This window comes from Harpia harpyja, chromosome 22 (assembly GCF_026419915.1).
Source record: "Harpia harpyja isolate bHarHar1 chromosome 22, bHarHar1 primary haplotype, whole genome shotgun sequence".
Classification (NCBI taxonomy): Eukaryota; Metazoa; Chordata; class Aves; order Accipitriformes; family Accipitridae; genus Harpia; species Harpia harpyja.
The window spans coordinates 14931599-14943711 of NC_068961.1; the positions used below are offsets into that span (position 1 = coordinate 14931599).

At 50.2% G+C, this 12113-nt stretch overlaps 1 protein-coding gene across 5 annotated transcripts in view; it reads right to left on the bottom strand.

The window, feature by feature from the left end:
- LONRF2 (LON peptidase N-terminal domain and ring finger 2) overlaps positions 1-11409 on the bottom strand; it is a 34908-nt gene extending 23499 nt beyond the window's left edge. For 2 of the 5 annotated variants that reach the window (XM_052773746.1, XM_052773745.1), the window contains exon 1: positions 10515-11407. In XM_052773746.1, coding sequence (XP_052629706.1) covers positions 10515-11322 — 808 coding nt within the window. In that variant the 5' untranslated portion in view covers positions 11323-11407. Of the gene's footprint in view, positions 1-10514 lie in introns of all 5 variants that reach the window. The other 3 variants (XR_008232966.1, XM_052773748.1, XM_052773747.1) reach the window with 3 other exon arrangements.
- Positions 11410-12113: the final 704 nt, after the last annotated feature.

Here is a 12113-nt window from a genome sequence, read left to right on the forward strand (position 1 = left end):
AAGAGAATTCGCCAAACTGGCTGTAGATGACAATAAAAGTTTTACTGTAATAAACTACTGCTGAGATTTCTTCCGGGAACTCAGCACAGAAAGAACAAGTTTAAAGCTGCTAGAACTCCCTAATCCTCCTTATCTGACGTTTCTTCCTAGAAAGGCACATTTTATTCAACTCTATTTTAATCCTAAGCATATTTCCTGAATGCATGAGCAGAACTGAAACAGCGTCATCACAAAAACACCTTTCAATCTTGCTAGTAAGAGTCAGCCTGCGCAGGACTTCGGGGGAAATTTTTCCCGCATTTTCAAGAAACTTCTGCCCCTGGAGAGAGGAAGAAATTTGGCTTGCTTGCTTACGTTATGCATTCAGTTCTGAACAATTCAGTATTGAAAGCTTTTTCATAAGCTTGAAGAATAATATGACCAGCAAGCTAGTCTTTCTCCTCCAGACTTCACGCAAGCATGACAAGTCCATGCACAAAAAATGGATACGCAACCCTGTGTTATCAACACTGGTTCCAGCACAAATCCAAAACATAGCCCCATACCAGCTACTACGAAGAAAATTAACTCTATCCCAGCCCAAACCAGCACAATGGCATACTTGGAATCAGCAAGCCCACATTTTCACACTTACCAGTCTGCCTTAATTGGATTAATAACCGGATTTTTTAAAAAAATTACTATTTTCTGACTATCATGGCTTTCCTCCCTGCATTTACATCACTGGCAGCCTTCAGGAGGTGAAGTAACGAAAGACCCCAGATGAAGCGTGCAAGAGGTTTTAGCACACAGAGGATGCAAGGAAAGAAGCCTGTTCCTCCGTTATCCCTCTCTTGCAACCACGCACCCTTCCACTGCCATTACGAAGCAGGGGCTTGCAAACAGTACTCCGCAGGCAAACGTAATGCCTACTTCCACCGGATGACCAGCTCTATTTCTTTTGTTTTCTTTTATCTTCATGCAGATATGAAGTATTTTTCTTCCTTCCGAAGTGCCTATTACAAATTTCAAAAAGCCACCCCAAGCCAAAGTTTTCTCTCCCGTCACCTCCACGGGGAAGCCGATTCGGACACCACCGGAGAGCCCCAGTACGGCTCATCTGCACTAAGCAGCTACAGAGCTGGTCCCTGCCTGATGGGGATTTCACCTCTACACACAACCTAAGGGCACAGCACACCGAGATGAAAAAGCAGAGGAGACCTGTTTAACCTGGGGTGGACAGACTGCAGCCACCACTTCACTAGCAGAACTGAAGCAGCAACGCTCTCCCCTTGCCTTCCCACCCGAAGACACAGGATAGCCACCCACTTGCCGCTTTGCCCTCCAGCATGCTTACCTAGGTGCTCTCTGGTCTGGGGGACAGGGACACATCAAGAAACTCCCTCGTATTATCACTTTGACTGAAAGAAAAGACACTGGCGACAGATGAGCTGGATTATTCTTAAGAACATACAATTTTAAGACAACTAACTTCTCTCCAGGCCTCTGTATTTTGCTGTTCAAAAGCCCAGGCTTAAGAACACGGATTTTTCTGTGTGCTGGACAAAATGCTTTAGATTCCCAGCAGTTTTATTTCAGGCTCAGTAAGCCCTCAGCTAGAAAGCTCCATACATTATTTAAAGCTGGACTGTCATCACCACTAAGCACAGCTAATCACTACTCTCATCATTACTCAGGAGAAACACTGTAAGGGAAGTTATATGCTACCTGGAAGAAGACCTGCTACAAAGAAGGTGCAGCTAACTTTGCGCCCTTGCTTTCATGTTGCACCTCTAGCCTCATGAGGCAGAAGCATGCCAGACCGATTACATTAACCTACGGTTTAGTTTGCATTTCCACAACTGCAAAACCAATGACAACCTTCTTTACAAACCCATTAAGTGATCAATTGCATGGTACAGCAAAAGTCCTCAATTCAAGAATGTCCCAGCATAAAGCTAAGTGTAATATATTAGATCATTGCTCCCTCCTATCCAAACCCTAATCTTTCAGCACTTTGCCAGATGCATGCTACTCTTTCCAGATAAAATAGCATGAAATCAACACCTCCTCCCTGTATTTTCAGTTCCCACTCTACCCTTTGGACATTTGGGCACTGCTTCAGGTGACGTACCTCAGGTCCATCCATGGCTGCTTGGCACTAGTATAATAAAACTATGAAGTACACAAATGTGACTCTTTTCAATGCTTACTAGTTCTTCCAGCATTTAGTTTGGGGTTTGGGTAAGGTTTCCTACCAAAGCTTCAGTCAGAACTGAAGTATCCTCTCAAACAGCAGACAGGGAGACTGTCCCAAAGCAAGATGCCTATGGAGAAGGCTTCAAAACCAAAACAAACCACCCCAAGTGGTCAACCCTCTGTCCGATCTCCAAAGCACCCAAGGAAAAGTCCTGACCCCCCCACAGAAACAGGGAGCTGTGCAAGCTGCAGGTGAACCTGTGATTGCAAGGACATTCCAAAGACACGTTGTGCTTCACAGCCAGGCGGGACCAGCCAAGTCGGTCTGCCATGATCACAGTTAACAAGATCAATTTACAGCCAGATACTCTATCATAATATGACTTTACCGGTGATAACCTAGTTACCCTGTTTGTCACCATCAGTATACAAGCTACATTTCTACTAGTTACTCTTCGGGTCTCTATAACCTTATCTTTTTCCAGTTAAAGCTTATTTCAGCCCAGAATTTCTGACCCTCTGCATGCTGCAAAAAGGACCTTCTTGTTTCTCAGTTACTACCTCACTGCTTCTGTCCTCAAGTAGAGCGAATCACTTAATACATTTGTAAAAGAGAAAAGGAGTGGTGCACTATCCTACTGATTTTAAGATTAGGAAGCGCAAGTCAGTTCTATAAATGTCTTCTTCCAAAAGCAAAAGACATCCTGTTTTACTTTGTCACAGCAAAAGAAAAAGAGAATATGCTGTTTGAAGAGACTTCAAAAATTCTTCAGACTTTCCAATACGTAGGTATAGTTCGTTCTCTCAGATTGCTGAAGTAGTTCAATTATTTATAGGAAAAATTACACCTGGGTTGCATACATGGGGGGGAAATATTCACCCCGTCTGAAGTGGTACATAACTGTAACGTTAACATGAGCAACGTTAACTACTTAAAAACACACCCAAAGACTGTACAGCACAGTGCCCCCTCCCCTTCGTGCCCACGACAGATAAGCCTCCTGTCCACCACGGCCCTAGTCTTGCAGCCCTGCAAAGTCCCTGCCTTCAGCAAACGCTCTGCAAACGAGCAAAACTTCCAGAGATCCAACTACAGGATCTGAGCTTTCAACTACAGGCTCTTTACAAATCAGGAGTAACACCAGCTCCTGCTCCAAAGTACTTGACACGTTTCTGGTGGTGTCATATGTGAAGTATTTACTACTATTTTTCAAGCACTACCTCAGTAAAAAAAGGAGGGGGCTGAGGGACAGAAGCCTGCAAAATATTTTAAGTTTAAAAACGACACTTAGACTACTGCAACTGTCTCTAGGTAACCTTGACTCCTACTTTTACACATTTTTCTGCCCCTGTAAAACAGAACAAACAGGTTTTGGAGACACACTTTAACAAGATTGCAAGAGGTGCTTTTACAGAGGGACGAGAAAGTTCTTTTTAGCACAAATCCTCTAAGCAGCAAACATCTACTATTTTTTGTAGCATGTAATTTCAGAAAGAGTACCTCTTATTCTTCACTTAGAAGTCACACTTTCCTTTAGGAGCTACAAAATTAAATATTCTTCTGATAAATTATTAGAATGAACCATTTGCTGTTCCAGGAGTCATGACAGCTGTCTGCCATGGCGCACTTTTTTTTTTTCTTTTTTTTTTTTTTTTTTTTAATGGCTAGTACAACATGTCTTTACTACTGGAAACCAGAAAGCATTCCCAAGACCCTGTGAGGAAGGAAGATTCAGTCAACCTCTTTTTTACCATATCAGAAAGAGACAACCGACCTTATCTTCTAATAGCAAACTTCTAGAAATGGCGTACAAAAGAAGAGACTGTTGAAGGGTACTTAATACACATAATTCGCACATAGGTGCGTGCGGGTGCTCTCTAGCAGCTTGCTTTGAACAACGCAACTTCAGCGCCAAGTGCATCACTAAGGAGCACAAGTGCTTAGAAAACAGCAGCAGAATTAATAAAACGCATACTATGGCACCAGATACCTTCATAAAAATTTAAGCACAGCTTTCTAAACAGAGTTCAGCAGCTTCCCTTTGCAGACAGGGACTCTTCTTTGCTGCTTCTGACCTTGACCCATGACTAACACAGAAACCCTTCAACCATCAGGTCTGCCGTAGGATAGCACCAAGAGGATGTCCCACCAGACCACCAAGAAATTCTGATCATCGTTTTCCCCCTTACGTGAAACAACTCAGAAGCAGGCTTGGAAGGAAAACACCCCAGCAAATAATTCTTGGGGCATGGCAAAATGCTTGCCCGTAGCTATCTTACTCGTGGCTGTAAGCACTCAGCTCAACTCCCAAGAACGCTTGGTTGGAAGTTTACCTATGCCGCGCTCTCCGGGAAGCAGTGCCGCGCTCTCCGGGAAGCAGTGCAACCCCACAACCTGGCATTTACCCAGCAGGAAAATCCATGGCAGTTGCTCTTGAATCAACATGTGCTGAAGGTCTGTAGCTTTAACAGCTTGAGGGCCAGTATGGAAGGAAGGTCAAGAGATGCAGCAAGATGCACTTATTTTCTATGCGCAACACTGCCAGGTTTTTTTCTACCTATTTGAGAGTTACCAATGTAAAGGGGAGGCAGAGGGGAAGGAAAAGCCAAAGATACGTACCAACTACCCACCTACGTACACCAAGAGTAGCATAATTGAATTTGTTTCCAAAGACACCGACGTGAACAACTGTCTATAAAGACCAGAGGAGACAGGATAGGATGAGGCGGCCACAACGGTTTGCAGATACTCTCTATTGAGGTCAAACCATCCCACGTGCTACCCAAGCAAAGCAGCAGCCACAAGCTCAGGAACACGGAGGCAGCACCAAGCCCCTCACCACACAAACTCAATGCTTGGCACAGGGGGGCAATGGGGGTACGGTGACCCCGAGCAGGTGAACCCCCAGCACACTACCTAAAACAGTCCAGTGAGCAAGGATGGGGAGCAGGAACCAGCACTGACACAGTCCCAGGAGGCTCCGTCTGCTTGAGAACAGGCATATTTTGGCCTGAGACCTCATCCTCGCACACCTGATGCTCCTTTTACAGCTCTTTTCTACTGCCTCCTGGCCTGCCCCGCACCCTTAATTCAATTCTTATGAAGGGAGAATTTGGAAGGCACCAGATAAATTTCCATGACTCGCCTGACCACAAAATAAATTAGTGCTGAGTGGCCACATTACGCTTTCTTTTGGATCAGGCCAATTTATGGTGAACCTCCCCTGGGATGAGAGGGGAGAAACCTCTCTCCCCTGAGGTCTGGCCAAGAGAGGCAGATCCGCCTCTTTCCACCAAAGCTCAGAAAAGCTCCTACATTTTGTTTATAGCAATGCCCCGAACAGCACCCCGTGGGCTGAGGGGGTCAGCGTGTGGCTCTCCACCCCAGAAGACGAGAGACGGAGCATCTCCAGCACTCAGGCAGCAGCATCTCCCTCGCTTGCCCTGCAGCACGCTACCTCTGACACTATATTGGGCTTGATGCAAACTCGCCTCCTCTCCTTGGCCTTTCCTGCACCATCCTTTATCCACTAGAAATGGAGATCCACGTAGAGGACTTGGGAAGAAAAGGCCCCCTTTGCACATATATCTATCCTTAACTCCACTGTGTTTTTAAAACTCTCTGATACAGCTGAGCTTTATCTCTGACATGCTTATTCTGAACCCCTTCGGGGTAGGGGGGAATTAAAACACTGGGCAATTTGAACAGCTACATGCATCAGCTATCACCCCTCCCAGGAGAAACTTATTTCTGCTCAGAAAAAGCCCATCACACCAGAAGTAAACACAGCCGCTCCGAGGGATTGCTGCAGCTTTTACTGCTCTCCAGAGACAGCGACGCTTCTCAGGCTTGGCAGACTTTGCGGCGGTGGGTAACTACACGCCAGAGCCAACATGCCTCACGCCGAAATGGGGTGATCTGGCACGCCGGTGTCCGTACGACGTGTGCCACTCTGCTGGGAGCCAGACACGACTGCACAGCACGCAGGAGGCAAGCGAGCACCTGCTTCGTGGCACGGCCATCCCTCCCCACCCAAAGAATTTTGTTCGGGATTAGGGTCAGGCGGGTGCAGCCCTTCCCAGCAGAGCCACAGCCCTACGTGCAGGCTTGAGAGACCATCCGAGACCTAAAACTGCCGACGCAGCTCAGGAACCAGCACCATTACAAAAACAGCAGCAGCAACAGGAGCCAGAGGACTGCACCGCTGGGCTTTTTATCTCCGAGCAGGCATCTTCAGGCTTATTTACAGGAAAGGCAAAGGATGCTACCAGGCTGTCTCCGTATGAAGAAGGGCACAAAGAAATGCCAGCTGAAGGCATGAGCCACTGCCACCCAAACCCTCTTACACTGTGCGTGTATGTTTGCGTACAAGCACACCCTCACCCCGAGGAGAGCTCGGTCTCCTTCAGAGCTGTATAGCGTCTAATTTTAAACCCAGCAGACTAGCACGAAGCGTACAATATGCTCCTACTTGGCCTGCATAAGACTATTTTTGATCAATACTGTTCCCCAAGAGTGAACTTTGCTGTCATGCTCCCACTCCCACCATGATAGGAGTCTTTGGCCGTATAAAGTTATGCACAGTACTTGGGGAAAGCCCTATTCATTATCTGCCCTATGAAGCGAGAGGCACCTGCCACCCCTGTAACCGGGAATTGCTTTCTCGAAAGAAACAAAACAAAACCAAAACACACTCCCAAAAGCACATCCTCAAAATACCCCACATTAATTTGTCACTGAAATCTAGCTTCCTTCAGTTTCAGGCACACAGCTTAAAGGGTCTGTAAGCCTGGATACACAGAAACAACTGTACTTCTCCCAGGCACACTCCCTCCAGAGAGCATCTCCATCAGAGAGCAGCAGGTGAGAGGGAAAAGGGTGCAGAAAGCACCTACCGCACAAAAAAACCCCCAAATCCGAACAAAAAAACCCCACCAAACCAACCCTGCATGCATATATGGTAATATATTTCAGTTTAATTGACCTAAGAGTTCATATAATCAGAAGACCAGTTAGAAGAGAAGGGATGGCAGAGAGGAAGCCCACCTCTGATATCCCAGCTCTCTAAATTTCATCTGTGTGAGGAACAGCCCTGAGAGCAAGATTTGGACAATACTTGATACTATGATGGCTGAACAGCATAAAGCTTGGCACAAAGAGCGATCCAGCTGGAAACAAACGCTTCCTTTCAAGCAGCCTGACATGTGCTTGCTTTGAAGCTGTGGTAATTAGATACCTTGCAATAACGAGGGATCTATTCCAATGTCTACGGCAGGAAAAAAGCCAGTGACTTTGTTTAAAACAGCAGAGATCACCAAGCCGTGGGCATCTCAGGGGGACTAGAAGGATCAAAGAGTGAGGCTGATTTTCTTACAAAGAACAAAAAACTGCACACAACCACACCTGAATCCATAGCAGACTCTATCAGAGCGAACACGGGAGCGGCAGTGGCACTGCAGATCCGATAGTTAAGGACAAAAGATGAACATACTTGCTAGGAGTAAGCTTTTGCAAGACTAACTAGTTCAGCTGGAAAAAGTTGACAACTTGAAGGCATGCAGACCTCTCCTGAGATCTGAAATTAGGAGCAGATATTCCAGACTGTACTGGAAATAAGCGTACTGGCTACATGACAGGAGCCTTTCATAGTTTAGACTTGAAGCACCTCAAGAACTAAAATGTAAATCAGAAGACAGGAGGTCCTAACCAGAATGAGAGAAGTGATCAGTAACTGGAAAACTTACTTTAGTATTACATCATACAAAGCCAGTTGTTGCAGATGGAGCAGGAAAGTACTCCACAAGAAACACTAGTAAAAAAAATCCCACTGAACCATGTGTCCTGCCAAGAAGCCTGGAGTTTTACCTAACTTTATACATCAATTGTATAATCAATGTGTTCATGTGCCTTCAGTCTCTAAAAAGAAATTAAAAGGATACCCACGCCCTTGACTCTCAATAGTAATACATAAGCATTTGGAGGTTAAAAAAAAGCAGTTATTTTCTCACACATTAAAAGTCTAAATTAAACACCTGACAGCGGCTCATAAGCATTTTCAAGTTGCCCATATGCTAACACTTAAGAAGTACTGAACGGTTAGAAAAGAGTCATGTTCTTTTTTTTTTTTTTCCCTGCTGTTTACTGCGATACTTGGCTGGAAAGCAGGAAGGCAACTCCAGCAAGCCCAAAGGCAGTACCTGATAAGCATGTGGTAAGAATTTCAGAACATGAGGCTCAGACAGTAGTTTGACCTGTGAGAAACGGCATCCGCATACACAAACCAGGAAAAAAGGTGATGGGCTAGGGGGGTGGGCTGCCCTTCAGCAACAGGAATTTGGATCCGCTACGGGGAAGTTACAACATGTCAGCCTCTGGTTTTAGGATTTCAAGAGCCAGCAGGATACCTGCTATTATTTTTAATTAGAATTTTTAAAAAAACCCATCTTATTAAGGAATTTTAGCGTCACTGAGGGAGTGAGGAGTTTCTGAACAGATTCCCAGCCTGCTTGGGAAATCACAGAAGACAGAAATAAGGACACTGCAAGGGAGTTATCTCGAGACCCTGACACACAGCAGCCACGGCTGGAGATACGTGTTCCAGGCACAGGAGGGGAAAGGACAGGCTGTGCGAGAGCACTAGCAGCACACTATAATCTTCCCTCTCCTTTCACCCCCGTGCAAACGCAGCAAGAAGCACACATGACAGCGAGAAACAGTTCTCTCAAAGTCATGTCAAGCACTTATTTCATTGACGAGATGCTATTTTCCCCCAGCAGCGGGACCCTGAACCCAAAACGTTAAAAGGCTCCACTACTGAAAACCTGCTGTAACCACCAGTGACCTACATCAAGCCTCTCCCCTCCCTCTGCTTCACCTTCCTTCTTGGGCTCTCCGTCCTGCCCTACTTTAATAAGAGATTACTTCAGCTAAACCGCCTAATAGTTTTACAGGGAGACTCAGCTAGGACTGAAAACTTGTCACATCTAGCTGGAAATGTGGGATAAATAGCAGAAGTAATGGTTTCCACTGCCAGCATCAGCTGTGCGACAACAGTATGCTATGCTATCCCAAACTCTTGGGTCTCAGATGCCCATCACACAACCGCGGCAAGAAATGAAAGCGAGTCGGGGACTAGTGTAATGGTATGTTTCTCTCCACAGCAGCCAGCAAAATAGTAATTAAAAAAAAATCACAGCCATTTATCCCTAGATGTAAAAACTAGGAACAAGGAAAGGATTTTACTCAGGGAACGAGCTCTTCCACAGAGGAGAGGCAGAGTTTTCTCTGCATTTGTCTTTTCCAAAGAGATTTACCCACAGGATTTCGTCTCTGTTAACACGACCGAGGCTTTCTCCCCCCCTTCCTCCTCAATTAAACCGGACATCCATCACTCTCAGACTGGAGGAGTGGCAGATCCCGGGGATTTGCTGAGATCCCGGCTCTTCCCAGCTCCATGCCTCTCTCCAGGCGTTTTAGATACTCATGGTGGTGAACCACCCCCACCGCTTGCAGAGCAAACCAGCCGGGAGCACGCACGCACAGAAGCACTACTATAAGGCTACAACCGAGCGAGCAGGATCCACCTACTACTCGGCGCAGAGACTGAAAACAACCTAGTTTTGATAAACTAAGGCTGCCGTCGGTTTGGCAGAGGAGGAAGGCAGACGGTGCCATTTTTATTTAAACCCAGGCTCTTCAGAGAATACTCTGCACACAGAAATACCGCATGCCTATAAAGAGGTTACACTCAAAACAGGGGCGGACGGTCTCCACAAGTCAAAATGCAGATTTGGCTTGAGTATTTCGTACAGCGTAAGACAAAGGAAATTTTCTGAGCCTTTGTGCCTACTGATGTCTCATTAAGCGTTTTCAAAGGCAGCGTTTTGCTGAAGATGCGACTGCAGGTAGCTGAATGAATCCGATCCCCACAGCGATTTCTTCCACGAAGCCGCGGCAGGGCTTACCACGACCACTACCGCGTGTCCTTTACTAAAAGATGGTTCCCCCACAAATAGGAAAGCGGGTTTTCGAGAAATACTGCATAATGAGTCATCGACTGCAGGCAGCTAAACGCCAGGCACCTTCTGAGCAAGGACAAAAATAACAGCGGAACAAAAATAGCCCTTCACTTGGGGGGGGGGGGGGTGAGGAGACCCGCTGGGAGGACTCATTCTCAAAACTTCCCCCAGGTGCCCTCTCCCCCCATTCACCACAAATCCCCTCCCCGCCCGGCTGCTGCGGGGAAGGGGGGGGGGGGGGCAGCTCCCCGCCTCGCACCCCCCCCCCCCCCTTCCTCCTCCTCCTCCTCCTCCCGCTCCCCCCCGCCGCCGCTCACCCATCTCCAGAGCCTGGTTGTACTTCTCCAAGGCGGCCGGCAGCTCCTGGCGCTCCCGCAACGCGTCGCCCTCGGCGCGGAGCCGCCGCGCCCGGCTCTCGGCACCGAACCACTTGTGCAGCAGGCTGCCCAGCACCACGTTGACCCGCGGGCGGGCGGCGGCGGCCGACGGCGGCGAGGCGGCGGCGGCGGCGGCGGCGGCGGGGGTCGTCTCGTTGGGGCGTCGCGGTCGGTGGCAGCGGCCGCAGTCGCCGGGCTCGGCGCAGCGGCGGCAGTGGGTGTGCCCGCAGTGCAGGGTCACCGGCTCGCACAGCAGCCGCCGGCACAGCGGGCAGGCGAAGAGCTCGGGCGGGCGGCAGCAGGCCGGGTCGCCCAGCCCCTCGCCCTCCGCCCCGCCGCCGGGTCCGCCGCCGCCCCAGGGCGGCAGGCGCAGCTCCTTGTCGCGGATGCTGAGGGCGAAGCTCTCGGCCAGCTCCCGCAGCTCCTCGGGCCGCAGCCGCCCCAGCCGCGCCGCCGCGCCGTAGGCGTCCAGCGCCTCGGCCATGCGGCCGGCCCGCGCCAGCGCGTCGGCGCGGCGGAGGCACAGGCCCCGCTCCGGCTGCGGCAGCCCCGCCAGCTCCGAGCCGTAGATCTCGGCCGCCAGCTCGAAGTTGCCGCCGCGGAAGGCCTCCTCCGCCACCTGCAGCATCTCGGCGCAGGGTCCCCCCGCCGCCGCCGCCGCCGCCGCCGCCGCGGCTGCAGCGGACCCGGTCCCGGTCCCGGTCCCGGCGGCGGGGGGCAGCGCGCAGGGCCCCGGGCCCAGCTCCATGCCCGCGCGGCGCCGCCGGCCCCGGGCCGCCCTACTCCATGCCGGGCCCGCGGCGCTGCCGACTCCGGCTCCTTCCTGGGAGGGGACGGCGACGGCGACGGAAGGGAGGGGAGGGGGCGGGTCACATCGCTGCAGCAGGGGGGCGGCTCCCGGGCGGGGGGGGGGGGGGGAACGGAGGGGATGGCGGAGGGGATGGGGGGCGGCTGGCACCGCCCCCGCGGGCCCGGCTCCCGGCTTATGTAAGGGGCGGCCGGTTGTATAAGCCGCCTCCGAACGCCCTCCCCCGGGGCGGCGCGGCGGGAGCGCTGGCTCCTTCCTTCCTTCTTCCTTCCTTCCTTCTTTTCTCCCCTCCCTCCCTCCGGGCCCGCCCGGTGGCCGGCGCCAGGTGCCGGTGCCGCACGTGCCCGCCCGCCGCCCCTCCCGCACGTGCGCCCGGCCCGCCGGCGGCGGCGTCCGCGGGAGCGGACCCGGAGCGGGGACGGGACGGGCGGGGTGTGCCGCTGTGCGGGTCCCGCTGGGGTTGTAAATCCTCTGCTCAAGTAATCCAGATTTGAGCGCGTGGGAGAATTGGGTTTGAGTAAAAAAGTAGAAAATTGTGAACGCTGGTGTGCAGGATCGTTAAAGTTTGAAATAGCTAACCGTGGAAACCTCGCCGGGAAGTTACTGGGGGTTTTGTATGTTTTGTTTTAAGAAACTAGGGAGATCGTCATGGAGACCAGTTACGCTGCTTGGAAATCCCCTTACCCTTCCCATCTCGGTTTGAATATCAGGGATTCCAATCGACAGAGTTA